An 18,774-nucleotide genomic window follows, 5' to 3' on the forward strand; every position below is an offset into this window, starting at 1 on the left:
GAGAGAGAGCACAGCTGGGAAGGGGCACAGAGATGGGGGACAGAGGACCCGAAGTGGGCTCCGCAGTGACAGAAGCAAGCCCAATATGGGGCTTGAACCCACAAACCACAAGATCATGACCTGAGCTAAAGTCGGACACTCAACTGATTGAGCCACCTAGGGGCCCCAACTTGAAGTTATTTTTTAAAATTGTAATCAGTATTTTAATTGTTAACCAAGATGTTCATTTAATTAGATTTCCTGATATGCTAACCTATCTCAATGATCAGGAATTTACTAAGGCTACTTTATCAGTGGGAAGAAGACACACAAATTAGATCACTATTGTCATGTCTTTAATTTCCCTAGTGGAATGCTTACATTAAATCAATGACAATGTAGAGGGGGAAGAGCAATACTGATACTCTGTTCTCAGGTTCTGAATGTTTCTTGGTAGTTCTTGAATGGTTTGTTTGTAACATGAATGAAGTAAAGGAAATAGTGATTTATAATTAAAATATTAACTCTTTTAAAGATAGTGCATTCTTTTTTTAAAACACATGTCTTCATATGGCTTCTATGTGTTCCATTTTATACCTATGAAATACATTGTAATACTGGTTTATCAACTTGGCATAATGTGTGCAAAATCATCTATAAAAATTACTACTTTTCTGGGGCGCCTGGGCAGCTCAGTCGGTTAAGCATCTGACTCTTGGCTCAGCTCAGGTCATGATCTCGTGTTTCATGAAATCGAGCCCTGCATTGGGCTCTGCACTGAGTGTAGAGACTGCTTGGGATTCTCTCTCTTCCTCTCTGCTCCTTCCCTGCTTGCTCTCTCTCAAAAATAAGTAAATAAACATTACCAAAAAATTACTACTTTGCTAAAACTTCATTTAGAGCTAAGGTTTGTTTTGTTTTGTTTTGTTTTAGTTGTAAGGATAGTGTGAAATAATGGGAAGTGTAGGTAAAATTAGTACTTAATGAATTCTCTGAAAACACTCTGCTCAAATTCTCTGAGCACTGGTTTACATTGTGTATGCAATCTCTGTAATCCCATTTAGAGGTTCTGCTCTTTACCAAATACGGTTTTTGCACTATTGAGTACTCCATAAAAGTTACAAATATATAGCCAATTAAGGTAAAAAGAGGAATTGATGATAAACATATATAGTTTATAACATATTAATTTCTGAAATGTTAACTAATGGCATTTGATAAAGTAAATTGTAATATAACCACATTGAGGAGTATTATATAATTAAGTCTGATTTCTGTAAAAGGCATTAAATATCATAAAGTGCTAATGTTTCAATGAAAAAATGAGGCAATGTGATCCCAACTTTGTCAAAAATACCCAACACTGGAATGAAGTAACCTCAAATATTAATAGTGATTGCCTCTGGGGATGAGTATTGTGGACATTTTATTCTTTTTGTGGGCATATGTTTCATTTTCTGTACAGAATTGTGTTACTTTTATAATCTGTATAAAGCATAAAACAAACATTTTCCCACTGCCATGCTCATGTTACCTCTCTGAAATGAAGTCCTCACTGACTTGCAAGGAAGAACATTTGTCACTTTTTAAAACAAATATGGTCTTTTGGAAATGTTTTATGTAGTATTTTTAGTTCATATTTTTGAGCCATCACTTGAGCTTGAATAAATTATTTGAATTGTATAAACATTTTCATTCCATTGAGAACACTGAAGCTAAAAGTATAACTCATAAACCTGAAGCTTTCTGAATAATTGTTTATTTTTTCTTTTCTTTTTTTTTTTTTTTTTTTTTTTTTTTTTTTGTTAAGTTTACTTATTTATTGTGAGACAGAGCACAAACAGGGGAGGAGCAGAGAGGGAGGGAGAAGCCCAAGCAGACTCTGTGCAGCCAGGGCAGTGTAGAGCCCAGCACGGGGCTCGAACTCATTAAACTGTTGCGATCATAACCTGAGCCAAAATCAACTGGATGCTCAACGACTGAGCCACCCAGGTGCCCCTGAGTAACTGTTTCTTAATATTTAGAAGTTGTGCTTCAGAGTTTGGTAATTTCCTTCACTGTCAGATTTGAGGTTTCTTGTTTTTGTTTTAGTTTTTGGTCAAATGTCCATTGACAAACCACCTCTTTTTAAGAGCAAAAATTGCAAGTGGGAATATATATTATATTTACCCTCTTATGTTTTATAATCTTGAATGCTTAGATTTATGTAAATCTTTTCCTGATTTTTAGAGGACCAGAAGGAAAATGAAAAGATGAAAAGTGAAGAGCAGCCAATAAATTCAGAAACCTGCTCTACACCCAGTGCTCTGGAAGAGGCTACTGTGAAAGTAGAAAAGGAGGATGAAAAGGAACTTGTGAAACTGCCCGTCATAGTCAAGCTAGAAAAACCTTTGCCAGAAAGTGAGGATAAAAGGATTATTAAAGAAGAAAGCGATTCCTTCAAGGAAAATGTCAAACCCACTAAAGTTGAAGTTAAGGAATTTAGAGCAGATCCGAAAGATACCAAAAGTAGCACAGAGAAGCTAGAGCCAGAGAGGCTAGAGTTCGGTGGCAGTGTCAGGTCTTCTCAAGAGATCACTGAGAAGTCGACTGAAGAAACTGAGAAACTTAAAAATGACCAGCAGGCCAAGATACCACTAAAAAAACGAGAAATTAAACTGAGTGATGATTTTGACAGTCCAATCAAAGGACCTTTGTGTAAATCCGTTACTCCAACAAAAGAGTTTTTGAAAGATGAAATAAAACAAGAGGAAGAGACTTGTAAAAGGATCTCCACAATCACTATTTTGGGTCATGAAGGGAAACAACTGGTAAATGGAGAAGTTAGTGATGAAAAGGTAACTCCAAATTTTAAAACAGAACAAATGGAGACAAAGTTTTATGATACAAAGGAAGATAGCTGTAGCCCCTCTAAAGACAGGAGCGTCATCATGGAGGGAAATGGAGCAGAGTCCTTAAATTCTGTCATAACGAATATGAAAATAGGTGATCTTGAGAAGGAAGTGGTCCCTGTAGGGAAAGATGCAGATAATTCAGTATCAGTCTTAGAGACCCAGAATCAAAAAGGACAGTTAGAGGAAACTGGTCCTCCAGAAATGGAAATCTCTCTTGAGACTTCTGAGATGGCAAAGGATCTCTCTTTGAAAACTGCTTTATCTGCCACTGAATCTTGTACCCTGAAGGTTGACGAGAAGTCTCCCAAGAGTAAAAAGGATAAGCGCCCACCAGTCCTAGAATGTCTTGAAAAGTTAGAGAAGTCCAAAAAAACTTTTCTTGATAAGGACACACAAAGATTGAGTCCAATACCAGAGGAGGTTCCGAAGTATACTCTAGAATCAGTAAAGTCAGTCTCTCCTGAGGCAGCAGAAACTTCTGCACCGTCTAACATGACTGACCACTGTGAGAAGTTAGCCTCAGAAAAAGTGGTAGAATGTCAGAGTACAAGTTCCATTGTAGGTCATTCCCTGGAAAAAACAGACCCAGAAATTTTAAAAAAGGATTCTGAATCCACAAAGGTAGAAACGGATAATCTGGACAATGCCCAGACCTCTGGCACAGAGGATCCTTCTGAGACAAAGGGTTCTATGCAAAAAAGCAAATTTAAATATAAGTTGATTCCTGAGGAAGAAACCACTGCCTCAGAAAACACAGAGATAACCTCTGAAAGGCAGAAAGAGGGCATCAAATTAACAATTAGGATATCCAGTCGGAAGAAGAAGCCAGATTCTCCTCCTCAAATTCTAGAACCAGAAACCAAGCAAGAGAAAACAGAAAAGGAAGAAGAGAAAGCAAACGTAGGTCGTACCTTGAGGCGGTCTCCAAGAATATCTAGACCCACAGCAAAAGTGGCTGAGATCAGAGATCAGAAAGCTGATAAAAAAAGAGGGGAAGGAGAAGATGAAGTGGAAGAAGAGTCAGCAGCTTCGCAGAAAGCAGACAAAAAAGAAAATTTGAAAAAAACAGAGAAGGATACAAATTCTAAAGTAAGCAAGGTAAAATTTCTCCTATTTCAAGTTTTAATTTTTATTAGAAATAATTGGGTCTAAATGTAACTCTTGGTTTGGCTAAACAGAAGTCATTCAAAGAGAACTTTAAAAAAAAAAAAAGGTATCTTTCTTCCTTTGTCTGTGTTGTCTTTTCTCAATAGTTGTCAACAGACATTAAATTTTCGGACTATACAATCTTGTCATCTTTTAAATTTTTTCTCTGTTACAGGCATTACGGGAATATATTTTCTATGTAAACTGTAGGTGATACCCAGCCTGTAGGATTGAAAACTAAAAATACCCCATACACACTGTTAATAGAAACACTTGTAACATCTCTTTCCAGTTCTTTTTCCATACATTCATTGGTATGTTCATAAATATTTACCCGTTCACTGAAACAATAAATTAAATCGAATATGTTCATTTTTCTGTGAATGTTTCACTTATCAGTGTGTCTCTGAACTCTTTCCATGTCTGTACATGTAGTCTACCTTTTGGTTATTGATGGCTACATAGTATTCCATAGTGTGGATGTACCTCAGTTTATTAACCACTCCCTTATTGATTGACATTTAGGTTGTTTCCAATTTTTCACTATTACAGGCAATGCTGCATTGAAGATCCTTTTGGACATAAGTGAGTATTTCTTTAGAATAGACTCCTAGAATTGGCATTGCTGGGTCAAGGGGCATGTGTATTTTAAGTTTTGATAGCTGTTGCCACATTGCCCTCCCCAAAAGGCCCCGTTCGTATACCCTCTCATTACTAAGTATGAGAGTATCTATTTTCCCCCATTTTAATTATTAGTCTTAGAAGCCAGAATTCTTTTTCCTATAACTCTTCTTTTTAAGCCAGACCTTGACAAGTCTTTGGCACGTTTATAGGAGTTTGTTATAATTAAAAGTGCTACTTTTGTTTTTAATTTATTTAAGTGATCAGATTGTTCTTCACAGTAAGTGATCCTTTCTTCCCTAAAATACTGAAATTTTAATTCTTAAAAATAATTTCCCCTTCTGTTGTTAGAATTATTTTGGTCTTTGATGGGGACTCATACTATAGGAATGAACTGAAATATGAATTAAAAGACTGTGAAACCAGGGAGTAAAAAAGCAGTTTACAACATTATAAACTTATTCTCTGAATAATATTTCAATATTTGTCAGGATTTTTATATGCAGTTCTGACCTATAAAAAATTTTACATTCACCTCTAATATGGGAATTTAAATTTTTATGTTAACAATATGTGAGAATATAGTCAGTGCTCTATTATAAATAGAGCCTTTAAAATGTGCATGGCCTTTGACCCAGAATCCTCTTCAAGGAATTTATCCTAACCACAGAGGTTTGTAAAAATTTATATTTAGAAGGACCCATTTTTTATGAAAGTGAAAAACTGGGAAACTACCTAAATGTCTGTCTAGTAAGAGATTAGATAAATACAGCTATGTGATGGCATATCATACAGTCATCTACAGTGATGTAAATAATATTTTTTCACTAGGGAAAATATTTAAAAGAGAGAATGTTAATTATAATCCCCTCCAACAAAAATAGAATAAATTATGAAAATATGTACCAAAATTTAATAGTAGGTAGATCTGTGATAAGGATATAATAATTTTCCTTTTCTTCTTATATATTGACTAAACATGGACATATAATCAGAAGTTTGTTTTTTAACGTTCTCATTATACCAAATTATCCCAATTTTTAATTTTATACAAGGTAAAACCCAAAGGCAAAGTTCGATGGACTGGTTCTCGAACACGTGGCAGGTGGAAATATTCTAGCAATGATGAAAGTGAAGGGTCGGACAGTGAAAAATCATCTGCAGCTTCAGAAGAAGAGGAAGAAAAAGAAAGCGAAGAAGCCATCCTAGCAGATGATGATGAACCGTGCAAAAAATGTGGCCTTCCAAACCATCCTGAACTAGTATGTACCTGATCTAAATGGACAGTCTTCATCTTACTGGCATGTTGTGGTTACCCAAAGGCAGTCTAACTCTTCTAGGTTTGATCATGATTTGAAATTTTTTTATTGCTGCACAACTTATGTGTACAAAATAATCTTTGTTTCTCAAATAATAACCCAATTCTGCTTTCATTCTACTTGGTTTATATATTGCTATTTCCTCTACTTAAGGATACACTCTTAACCTCTTCTCACAATCAGTGAATTAGTCAAATATGTTTATTCTCTTCTTTTTCTTTAAATGTTTCTTCTTTCCCTTTCAGTTAATTCATAATGATATTTCTGAAGTGCCAACTTTAAAGAAGGCCTAATGGCCTTAGTGCCTTCTGTGGAAACATTTAAGTCAAGTAGTAACCTAGTAGGGCTTTACACTTTGGGAAATAGGCAGTCTTAAAGAAAAAAAAAAAAAAAACAATTAAGAAGATAAATTATAGACCATATATATTCAGAAGAATAGTGAGATTTACATGGTACTTTCTTACCCAGGAAGTTCTTCAAAGATAGCCTAAATCAGGAAAACCAGTTCCTAACCTGTTTATATATTTTTTGCAGTTCATAAGTGCTTTCTAGAGAGCCTGTTGAAGAAACACTCTTGTAAATGAATGCCCCATTCTATACAACCAGCCTTTTTTTTTTTTTTAATAGATCTGACTTGAGAGGCAATTTCCAACTACTAAGTAGAAAGAAAAGTAGAGAAAGATGGTTCCACGTAGGTAGAATTTTGTTTAGCAGAAACTTTTTGGAATCCATTAAAGTTTGGAAAATTCATCCGAGGTAGTTCTCCAAGACTCTTTTTCCTAGAAAGCTCTGTGGGGTAATGGGAAAAGCATTGGAGCAGGACACACTTGGATGGAGGTCCTGCTTTCACCCCTTATTAGGTGCTCTAGTTTGTATCTTAATTTCTTTGTTATAAAATGAAAATAATACCACATACTTCTTTTGAGGGCTGTTTTTAGTAAGTTATGTAAAGTTGACCTACCACAATTCCTGACCTCTAGTATGTGCTAGTTTAAAGTTATTTGTGGTTTACTTGTTCTTTTCTTCCTTGATGTTAAAATCATACCTGGAAATTAAATGTATCAATGATGTTTATCATATCCCCGCAGTTTCAGAGAATTCAAGTAAAAGATAAAACTTAGAACCAGAGAATGACTTTAGCTCTGAGAAGAATATATGTTGAAATTATGCTGAAAAGACCCTTCCAAGAATTTTTATGATCATCAGGCTGTGAAAATTAGGTCAAGATTTTTGTGTGAGGCCAAGAAGAGATTTCCGATAGTGGTTTTTTTCTGCTCTCCAAATGAAAAACTAACACGTGTGTTCTTTCCTGGCCATTTCCATATCTTTTTAAAATAAGAGAGTGCACTTTAACTGAGGCAGCAATAGATGTCAACAACAAAAGGGGTGTGAGGAAATGAGACGTAAAATGAGGTGAGCAGAGATGATACTGAGGAGATGGAGAAGTTGCACCCTCCTTGGAATACACACAGGACTTTCATTTATTTCGTTATTTTAATGACTGCTCTGAAAACCCCGTTGCTGGTTACTGTGCTAAAAAGGAATGACATTGGAAACTGAAGATCCAAATGTGGATTTCTTGTGCCCAGTGTTTAAGAATAATCATCAAATGGGGCGCCTGGGTGGCTCAGTCGGTTGAGCGGCCAACTTCGGCTCAGGTCATGATCTCGCGGTCCGTGAGTTCAAGCCCTGCGTCGGGCTCTGGGCTGACAGCTCAGAGCCTGGAGCCTGTTTCAGATTCTGTGTCTCCCTCTCTCTGACCCTCCCCCGTTCATGCTCTGTCTCAAAAATAAATAAACGTTAAAAAAAAATTAAAAAAAAAAAAAAAGAATAATCATCAAATCAAAATGTCAAGCAACTACTATATGTTATGTGGTAGGGGAATGATTCTGAATTAGAAAGACATGGTCCCTGTCCTCACTGAGCTTACAGCAGAAAAATAAATTCATTTATAAGTATAGAACTCTATGGGGTGTTCCAGATGTTTTAGTCAAAGTAAAAGCATTATTGCCTGAGGCTTGGAAACCTTACCTAGTAGTTTATTTTAATGGAATTTTATATTTATTGCAGAATAGAGACAAACATCATTTTTAAAAAGTTGCATTCCAAAAGTTTACTTTTAATTTTGTTATTTAAAATTTAGATTATGTTTTATCTTGGAAACAATGTGATAAATGAAATCAGGTGCCCAGGTTAGTCCACATATGCCTGTGTGATCAGTCAGTCATATAACTCAAGTGTAACACTAACATGACTTAGTATGGAATTCTGGGTATTGGCAGCAAATGGTGATGATGCATTGTATGGAGAAAGGGAAAGATAGTTTTTCACTTCTAAATCGTTGTACATGGATGCACATCCCACCACCCTCCTCTATCCTCCATGGTTCGTGTGAGCAGTTTAGAAACTGCTTTACGTATATACTACAGTTGAACACATAAATGAAGTATAGAGAATTGGAGCCAGCTTTCTCAGTGTCAGAGAAAAGAAGTTAAGAGATAAGCAAGCACAAAGGCTAGAATGAGCCCTGTGGTGCTGGCTTAGAACTGGAGATACTAGTATGAACTGATGTTTGTTTATTTTAATATAGATACCTGTGTATGCATAGGTTGCTATACATACGTCTGCTTCCTAGCTCTGTCCTCTGAGAGAGCTTAGAAGTGGTCATACCTAGTATCATAGCATTCAGTACCTAGATGGTGGTTTCTAAATACCATTCTCCAATCATGGAACCAGGGCTTCTAGGAGAAATGGCTAGTTCAAAGGCTTGGGCAGGGAAAATACAAGGTGCGCCTGGAGCATCCTGTCCTGAAGTGTCAGAGAGTAAAAAAGTGCTTTCAAAGAAAAGATGCAAATGAGTCTTAAGGACACAGGAGCCTACCTGGAAAAACTCCCAGTGTGTCTGTGGCTGGGGCAACTTGAACAATAAATTAATAGTTTAGGTTCTAGCCTAAAGAAAATAAATCTTCATTAGTTAATCCTGATATAAAGAAGTGATTGAAAAACAAATAAATGGAAGGAGAAGGGCATATTTTCTTTACAGAATTTCAAATAGTAGAAGGCATGGAAATAGCGAATCATCATTAGAACACCACCGTAACAGCTGTTGTAAGCAATAATTGTAGCACAGATGAGTGCTAAAATTAGTGGGTGAAATTTATTAATTACTGTGGTTGATTTTAGCTTATATCTCCAAATTCTTTGATACTCCTCCCTCTAGAAAGTGGAGCTTAATTCTCCTCCCCTTGAATGTGGGCTGGACTTGTCCTTTCTAATGAGAATAGGTATGGAAAGTGAAAAGCAGTAACTTTACAGTGATGAAAACCAACAGATACTATCATAATCAAGTAATCAAGGTTAATATTACTACTAATAAGTCATAGTGGTGTCATGTACTCCCAGGTATGATGCAGTGAGCAGGGCACTTCACCTCTGTTGAATTCTTCTCCAAAACGCATAACCTCAGTCTAATCAAGAGAAGACTTCAGACAAACCCAAAATGAGGGGCAGTCTACATAATATCTGACTAGTACTCTTCAAAATTGTCAAAGTCATTGAAAACAGAAACACCAAGTTATTACAGATCAGAGGAGATTGAGAAAACATGGTTAAATGGGATATAATATCCTGGATTTTTCTGGAATCAGAAAAAGGACATTAGTGGAAAAGCTGGTGAAATCTGAATATGGTTTATTGGTTACTTAAGAGTAATGTACTGATGTTAATTTCTTAATTTTTATAAATGTCCCATGGCTATGTAAGATGTTAACATGAATGGAAGCAGGATAAAAGATTTATGAAAACTCTACTGTCTTTGCAACTCTTCTGTAAATCTAAAATTATTTAAAAATAAGGTTTTTTTAAGTTAAACATTCCTGAGTGTACGTTTCAAGTTTTAGAGAATTGGTCATCTTAAACTCCGATAACATAAAGTGACAACTTAAGGCTAATTATTAGCCTTTGCTTGCGAACATGATGGCCCTTAAGTATAGCTTCATTCCTTATACCTTCATCCCTTTCTTATTTGAATTGACATGATAAAAAGAATCATGAATGTTTCTTACAGACCAGCAATTGAAATGCTATTTAAAGTGGGATTTATGTGTATTTTTAAAATTTTCTGTGTGGTAGGGAAGTTTATGATCCTTGAGCTATAAAACTCTATTATAAAAAGAATATATTATTATAGCCCTTGAGGAACACTAAAAAAGGATTATAACTCTAGTTCAGAAGAATTTGTAATTTTTTTTTTCACCAAATTTTGCAGGTCAGCATTTTGTAAATGATTTTATTTTACTTTTTAAAAAACTGACGTTAGGTCCCTCATTACAGAGTTTTTTAGTTTTAGGCAAATAAAGATACTTTGATATAGCATATTTCTTAGTACAGTTCTAAAAAATATTGAAATGTCTTTAACTTCAGAATCAATGAATTTTAGTTACAGTTAGGTTGACATTAACCTGTGGTTTATTTCAGATTCTTCTGTGTGACTCTTGTGACAGTGGATACCACACTGCCTGCCTTCGTCCTCCTCTGATGATCATCCCAGATGGAGAATGGTTCTGCCCGCCTTGCCAACATGTATGACCCAGCATAGCTTTGTTTGTAGTCTTCAGTTTTATAGTCCAATTAATGAGACTTCTTGACAGCCACTAAACATTTTTAATCTTCGAAGCAATTTCTAAATATTATTTATCTTTTGTTTGAAGTTCTGTGAATTTTTTAGACTATTGGAAAACTACCTTTTATTAATATCTTTTAAACCTTTTTTTTTTTTTTTTACTCCCAGAGCATTTATTTCTCAAGGACCTCTAATTTTTATAAAATTATAATCTCTTAATTTTTTTCACACTTGTTAACAGGCAAAAATGGCCCCAAATTAAAATGATTTGTGAGGGAAGAAATAAGTTTCTTCCTGTTCTTGTTTCATCCTCTTTTCCATTTCTACCTACCTCCTTCTTGTCAGTTTTATGGATGGTATTATGAATTATGTAGCACTATGATGCTACTATGAATAGAAACATGGATTATATTTCTCTTCTATCTTGACTCAGGTAAATTTCTTTTGAAAGCTGAAGAATAGGTTCTTTTTATGCCACCATACCCAAGGGGTCTCTCTCTTACAAGTCCAGTCTCATTTCACTTTAGAAATGATGGGCATTATCGCATTTCCCAGTAAAGTGGACTTCCTTGGCTTAACATAGCTTTATCAGTTACATTCTTCAGCTCTTTTTTGACCCAGTAACCATGTGGCATGGTTTTGTAATTTTTTGACATCCGCTTTTGAAAAATAGTGATTGGCACCATTATATTATATTTTATGTAGAACTTTCTCCCTTAGAAATGTTGTGGGGTTTTTAAAACGTTTTAATCACTATCATGTAAGCATGTGGAGCCAAATGCTATTTTAAACATTCATTACTACCAGCTAGATAGGCATAGGATGTATTTCTTGATGAGGCTATAAGTTTCCCTAACATGTGCATTACTTCAGAGATAACTGTGCCCATCTTTAGTTCAGTGGAGGCCAGGGCACCTCTTGATTTAATTAAACAGAAGGAGCATCTCAGTGTTTCCTTACTCTGTGGCCCCTTATCGGCTCTCATAATAGCACAGTATCCATGACCTAACTAAAATTCAAGGGATAAATGATTGTGGAAAGGTGTTAAAAATGACATTCCTGGGGGCTCCTGGCTGGCTTAGTTGGTAGAGCATATGACCCTTGATCATGAGTTCAAGCTTCGCATTGGGCATAGAGCTTACTTTAAAAATAATAATAATAGTAACACTTATGTTTTGCTCTTCCAGAAACTACTGTGTGAGAAATTAGAAGAACAGTTGCAGGATTTGGATGTGGCCTTAAAGAAGAAGGAGCGTGCTGAACGCAGGTATTGTGAAATGTGTGTTAACGTTTTACTTGGGAATTTGATAGCAAAATTGTCTTCCAGTACAGGTTAATATATCTTTCTAAAGCAGGAATTGGCAAACTGTGACCTGTAGGTCAAATTTGGCGTGCTTCTTGTTTTTATACTGCCTACTAAGAATTTTATTTTTCATTTTTAAATGATTGGGAAAAAAATCAAAACAAGAATCTTATTTCATGACACATGAAAATGATACAGTCTGAATTCATGGTTCAGAAAAAAAGTGTTATTGGAACACAGCCATGTTCATTTGTTTATATATTGCCTGTTGCTGCTTTTGCACTACAGCAGCACAGTTGACTAGTTGCAACAGAGACCATATGACCTGCCACGCCTAATTTATTATCTGTCCTTTTACAGGAAAAGTTTGCCCACTCTTGATCTAAAACATTTATCAAAACCTACTCTGAATAAATATTGGCCCAATTATTGTGGAGGATATGTACCTTACTCAGTATGTAGTGAGTACAAGAAGATTCTAAGAACTGGTCTAGTTACCCATGTCATCTCTTTGGTGGGCGGAATTAATACCGGTGAGATAAAGAGCATTTAAATGCTGAACTATGTCATAAGAGTCATAACTTACAGTCATAAGAAATGCCTCCCTTTTCGATATACCACTGCAATGTCGTCTTAAAGCAGTTGGAGAATGCTTCTTGGAGGAGGTAAGAATGGAGTTGAACCCAATCTTTAAAAGGGGGCTCAAAATCAAGACAGTAAGTTTATGTTTATTTATATTGATGTGTACCTTCTTTGATTAATCTATTGCTAAACAGTTTTTCATGCCTACTGTGTACCAAACTGAAGAGAAAAGGTGAGTGAGCCAAACTCTCCTTAGATGGAGCTCAGCTCTGTCAGAATACAGACATTGGAGCCGGTGATACAGTAAAGTAGATCAAGGTATATCCCGAGCAATACAAGAACACTGTGGAGGGGCATTTTAGTTGGGTTAGGGATTTGGGTTATCGGGCAAGTCCTTGGAAGGTAACTTAGGGTTGGACATGCAGAGAAAGGTATTTCAGGCAAAGAACCAAATGCAAGCAAGGACAAAGTGTGAACATGAGAGTGGGAGAGTGGTAGGAGATGAAGCTATAAAAGTGGGTTGAGGCTGAACTGTGAACTGTTTGGCCTATTTGAGTAGGGAATTTGAATTCTTCCTTATAGGTGGTAAGAGAGCCATCAAGGAGAGATAAGTATGATCAGATTTTTATTTCAGAAAAAATGCCCTGGTAACACTAAGAAGAAGGAATTAAAGTCCATACTGTTGCAGTAGAGACTAGGAGAGCCAGTGAGGCCTGAACTGGGGCATTCATTATGCAAGAAAGTGGGTGTGTTCAAGAGAATCTTCCGAAAATTAAGCAGTAGGATTTGATGCCCATTTGTACTTAGTATGAGAAAATCTAAGCAATGTCTCCTGGTTGGTCTTATTACCTTCATTTGCTGCTGCTGTAACTTTTACCTGCTATCTCACAGTCTTCCCCCCAAAGTGTAGCTTGCTTTATAAAGGCAGTCAGCTAGCTCATTTGATAATCCACAGACTTTACTCTGCAAACTGTGCACTCTGTGCGTTCAGCCTCTAGATCCTGTTTTTGTCCTTACTAGTCAGCTTGAGCTCTCTGGTTTATAATGGATGCTACTTGGTTTAAAGACAAAATTAGTCTCTAAAGTTAACTAGGAGATTAAAGTACCTCATTGTTTAAAATCAGTTTTCTAAATGCCTTTGTATTTAGAAACTGGGTAATAGTCCTATATATAATTATTAGGACTCTTTTGATATTCAGAGTTGTCCCTGCTTTTATTTTTGACACTGGAAAAAAATCTAACTTAAGGATGCTTCAAATTAAATCATAATAAAAATTAGGCATTTTCTTTATTCTTTTTGAAGTCTGCCTGCCCTGCTGAGAAATGAGCAGTTTTCTCATGTCCTGAAGCTGATTTGACTCAGCAAGGCAGATAATTAATAGGTTCAGACCTTAAGGGCTTGGAAAAAAATATATTCTCTAAACATCAAGTCTGTAAACCACCTAAGAATTTGTCTGATACTCAGATTAATTATATCTGCTTGTTTTTTTGGAGACTTATGATGCTTATGCCTTTTATATTTGGAAAGACCGGTTAAATATTTTGTACTGTTGCCTCATATACTATAAAGTATACTGTTGCAATTAAGGAATATTTAAAAATTTTAAATTTTAGAAATTTATGTTCAAATATGCCACAGTATTTGTTCACACTAGTGGTCTGTCATTTACTAACTCATTTGCTTTCTCTTCTACCTTTGATAGTCCTCTTTACTTAAATGTCATCCTTTAAGAGGACATCTATAATTGTGGCTTTGGATCACACACTAAATCCTTTTTGAGATTGGATCACAGAAAGGAGTGCCAAGTTGTTACAAGGAGACCAGTCTGGCACAAAGCCAGTTAACTGAATTAATTGCTGTTATTTTTTAATTCTCCCTAATAATCTGGGTAAAAAAGTTTTCCTTATAGCTCCTAATGTACATGCTTCCTGATGTATATGAATCTTAGGGGCTCTAAACAGCAAAATATTTATATTTCTAAAGTAACTAATATATTAAGTATAAATTCCGGGTGACTTCATCTGTTTTTAAAAATGAGCATTTCTATTCATCCTTTTTAAAATGTGTGAAATAATTTCTAGAAACTTCGAGCCTAGCACAAGGGCATCTTTCCCCTTGTTCATTCATTTATTCAACATTTAGTGAGCACTTACTTTATGCCAGGCAATGTAAGCAACATGAAGTATATTATGTGGCCTTTATCTTAAAGGGCTCTAAAGTATGGTGAAAAAGATGGATTTGTCAGTGAGTAATTAGTGACTAGCTAGCGGCGGTCTACAGAGCTGGAGCTGTGATGCTCCGTGAAATTTGATGTTTCTCAAAAGTTCCTCCAACTGGTTTGTAAACATCCCTTCCAGACCTTGGTGCCAGAAATTATTTGGGAATTCAAATAGCTCTGTACTTTCAGAGTACTTTTACTAGTGTTCACTAGCAAGAGAGTTGGATTTAATCAGGGTTGGAATTTTCCAGGTAATGTAACAGAGGGAAGGAGAGAAAGAGACAAGGAATTTGAAAGTGTATGCAAAGGAGTATTTATATTGATGGACCGTGGAGTCTAAGCCAGGTAAGAGGGCAAGTAAGGACATAAGGGAGTCATGGACAGTGAAAAGACGCTAGGGTCAATGTATAGACGTCCCACTGGAGTCAGGGAATTGTTGAAATCAGTGTACCAGAGGGAGTGAGCGGGAAAGGGAGCCAGTAGAAGTCAGAGAATAGATTCCCTGAACCTGAAATTTTAGGAGGGGTGTGGTTATTTGTAATGATGAGGCCTGGGCCCAATATGATCTTTGAGCTAGGTGGTGGTGAGATGGAATGGAAGATGTATCTTTCTGTAAGACTAATGAGCAAGAGAATGCTGTTATGAGAAATCATACCTACCTTCAAGATCCTACTCATTAACACCTATTTAAAGCCTCAACTTCCTGAGCTCTTCAAACAAGTTATTCTTTTTTCATGTTTCCATTATACCTATTAGTAATGAGCTACAGTCAGTTGTTAAATAATTGTGAGGACAAGAACCATGTATTATTTACCTTTAGGATTCCCAAGCCTGAAACAAATCATTACCTAATATGGTGGATGTGAACTAAATGTTTTTCAGCTGGGTTGAGGAGATAATAATAATTAAGTGAAAGTAGATTTTTAGGTATAAAAGAGGAAACTGCTACAACAGTAAACTTGGTCAGTTTAAGGACGGATAAAGGTTGAACATATTTAGTATGAAAGAGGAAACTGATAAAATAGTAAACTTGGTTAGTTTAAGGACAGATATGTGTTGAACATATTTAGTACAGAGAACTCAAGTTCTGACTTACCCATGAAGCCTTCCCTGTTAATTTCAGCTAGTATTGTTCTTGCCTTTCCTAGTTTTTAATTCATTAACTGTACTATTTTTTATTAGGTTTTGATTAAAATAACTTTATCATTTTCTTACCTGCCAATTTTACTGAATGGCTTTATAACCCATCTCAAAAAGACTGTAAGATTCTTGTTACCAGAGCCAAGAGGGCAACATAAGCTGTGTTCTAAAGGACCCAGGTGACTGGATGATTAATACCCTTCTATAAGGGACATCATCACAAATAAAAGGAGGAGGAGTGGTCACTATTTTCTTTCAGTTCAACATACATATAACACCTCATCTGTTCTTGGTGAATTGAATTAACTTTGAGAGAACCAATTTATTATGTAAAATTTGTTGAATTAAAATCAACAAAGGTTTGTTTCTTTGAAAAGAAACTATGGAGATCTCGTTAGTGTTCTAAATCCACATTTTCTGGAGAAGTGTTAACTGGCTCTAAAAATAATCTTCATTGGAGCAAGTAGGGTGCAGAGCCATGTGGCTGCATTGCCTTTTTTCCTCCTCTTTAAAAGATTGGTCTTGGTATCATTCACTGGGACCTTGACATGGTTCTATTGTATAGAATTCTTTTTATATGTATATATATATATACTGTATATATTAACCATGAGATGATAGCTGTATGTACACATATATGAAAACTTCCAGCATAACAAAGATCTAGTTTGTCCAGTGTTGACTGTCTAATCACTTTATCAGTGAGTCTCTTCATGAAGTTTCCTTGTCTATTTCAGTTTGCAGGTTTTATTTTATCAGTATAATTACTTATAAGGCTACAGTTTTCAGCTACATCTTTTTACAATTTTTACCATTAGAAAGTTGTGTGCCTCCCACAGATAGCAATACGATAAGCTTTATAGACAGTAGCTAAAGTCTGTGACCTAGCCTCTGCTATTACCATGAAATCAAAATTTTAGTAGTCTGTGTTAATAATGTTTTCCTAACAATTTTATTTTTAGAAAATCTCATTTTGCATGCATTTTTGTTTTTCATTTAAAGGAAAGAACGTTTGGTGTATGTGGGTATCAGTATTGAGAACATCATTCCTCCACAAGTAAGTTTCTGGTTTGCAGTATTTTTTAAAGAAGAGACTACCATAATTGTTCTAAAATTAACCCACTGTGTGTAATGTGAGTAGTTTTAAATATATAGTGTACCTATCTTATTAAAAATAAAATTTAAGACCTTAAATCACCTGTATTTTCCTTCATGATAAAAATTACATATATACTGGGATGCCTGGATGGCTCATTCAGTAGAGGGGGTGACTCTGGATCCTCAGGGTCGTGAGTTTGACCCCTATGATGGGTGTAGAGTTTACTTAAATACTACTACTACTACTACTACTACTACTACTACTACAATTAAATATATACTGATAACTCCAAAATGTAATACCATCCAAATCAGATTTATATAACTCACCCCAGTAGGCTCTATATTCTCCTTTCCTCCTGTTTTTTTTTAAAGCCCTGTGTTGGGTAATTTGTTTTTAGCTTCTTTATGTGTTATTTATATATAGTGACAAAAGAATAGTTCAGGGTTTTTAATTCTGTGCTTTAGGGGTTGGTTATTAGAAACTTCAATATTTGTTCTTAACCGATGGTTTCTTTGGAGGGTTATTGTTTTGCATTTATTGGTCTAATTTATAATTACGGATGTCTCATGAGTGAAAGTACATGTAACATGGTTTTCATTTCAAATGAAGAAATGTTCTTAATTTCATACATTATTTAGTTTGGGCTTAATTAAATCACACACTTAAGTAAGTGGTCTTGGTTAGTTACTGTCCTTCAGCACCATGCTTCTTTTTTTTATAAATCCATTATTTTGTTGATTCAGCATACTTAGTGAATATCTTACATGTGTTAAATTATTGGTTAAAAAATTATCATTGGAGGGCAGCCTTGATGACTCAGTTGGTTGAGCATCCAACTTCAGCTCACATCGTGATCTCACAGTTGGTGAGTTTTAGGCCCCACATCAGGCTCACTGCTATCAGCACAGAGCCTGCTCCGGATCCTCTGTCCCCCCTCTCTCTCTTTCCCTCCCCTGCTCGCTCGCTCTCTCTCTCTCTGTCTCAAAAATAAATAAACATTAAAAAATTTATCAGTGGGGAAACTTCATCATGGTTGTTTTAAAAGAGGTAATTGTAAAATCACAGAAACATAAGAATTTTAATACAGAAGTGCTTCAGCCTTTGATCACCAATATTCTTTTTAATCTCTCTACTTAGCGTTTCTGTGTGTATTCAGTTTTGGGCAGGGGATCACCTCATTTTTTCAGATCTTTTACATGTGCTGTCTAAACAGACATTAGAAAACTATTAATTTCAAGTAACTTTCTGTCCTAATAACCTACATATTTATTATCATATTTTTAAACCAGGAGCCAGATTTTTCTGAAGATCATGAAGAAAAGAAAAAAGATTCAAAAAAATCCAAAGCAAACTTGCTTGAAAGGCGGTCAACAAGAACACGGAAATGTATAAGTTATAGGTATGAAATATGTAGAAATGGTTATAATGAAAAAGTGTAAAATGTTTTTTAAATTATACAACATGGCCCAAAAGTATCTGCTTTTCCCCATCCTAATGGCCATTAGTAGTTGTATATATGTTACTTACTGTCTTTAGAATCATACAGCTTAAGAGCAGCCAGCATGATCTTTTCAAAATGTAAACTTGCTCATGTCATCCTCTTCTGCTTTGTCAAATTTCTATAGCTCTTGGAGTAAGGATTGATGCCTTTACAAGGCCCCTAAAGGCACTGCATAGCCCACTCTGTGCTTAGCTTTTTGGTTCCATCTCATCCACATTTTTCCTTACTCTGTCAATATCAGCCACAGTCTTCTTTCAGCTCCTTTGCATATGCTATTTATTGTACCTAAGACCTCCCTCCTGTTTTTGCTTGTTAACCTTCTCTTAATCAAATCTATTATATGCCCT

General features: G+C 35.6%; 1 protein-coding gene across 4 annotated transcripts in view; it reads left to right on the forward strand.

Moving 5' to 3' along the window:
- RSF1 (remodeling and spacing factor 1) overlaps positions 1-18,774 on the forward strand; it is a 158,400-nt gene that overhangs the window by 118,610 nt on the left and 21,016 nt on the right. For all 4 annotated transcript variants that reach the window (XM_042904468.1, XM_042904470.1, XM_042904469.1 and 1 more), the window contains 6 exons: positions 2,209-3,971; positions 5,696-5,902; positions 10,436-10,540; positions 11,768-11,847; positions 16,827-16,881; positions 18,216-18,325. In XM_042904468.1, the coding sequence (XP_042760402.1) occupies positions 2,209-3,971; positions 5,696-5,902; positions 10,436-10,540; positions 11,768-11,847; positions 16,827-16,881; positions 18,216-18,325 (2,320 nt within the window). The remainder of the gene's footprint in view (positions 1-2,208; positions 3,972-5,695; positions 5,903-10,435; positions 10,541-11,767; positions 11,848-16,826; positions 16,882-18,215; positions 18,326-18,774) is intronic.

Source organism: Panthera leo, chromosome D1, assembly GCF_018350215.1.
Source record: "Panthera leo isolate Ple1 chromosome D1, P.leo_Ple1_pat1.1, whole genome shotgun sequence".
NCBI classification, from domain to species: domain Eukaryota; kingdom Metazoa; phylum Chordata; class Mammalia; order Carnivora; family Felidae; genus Panthera; species Panthera leo.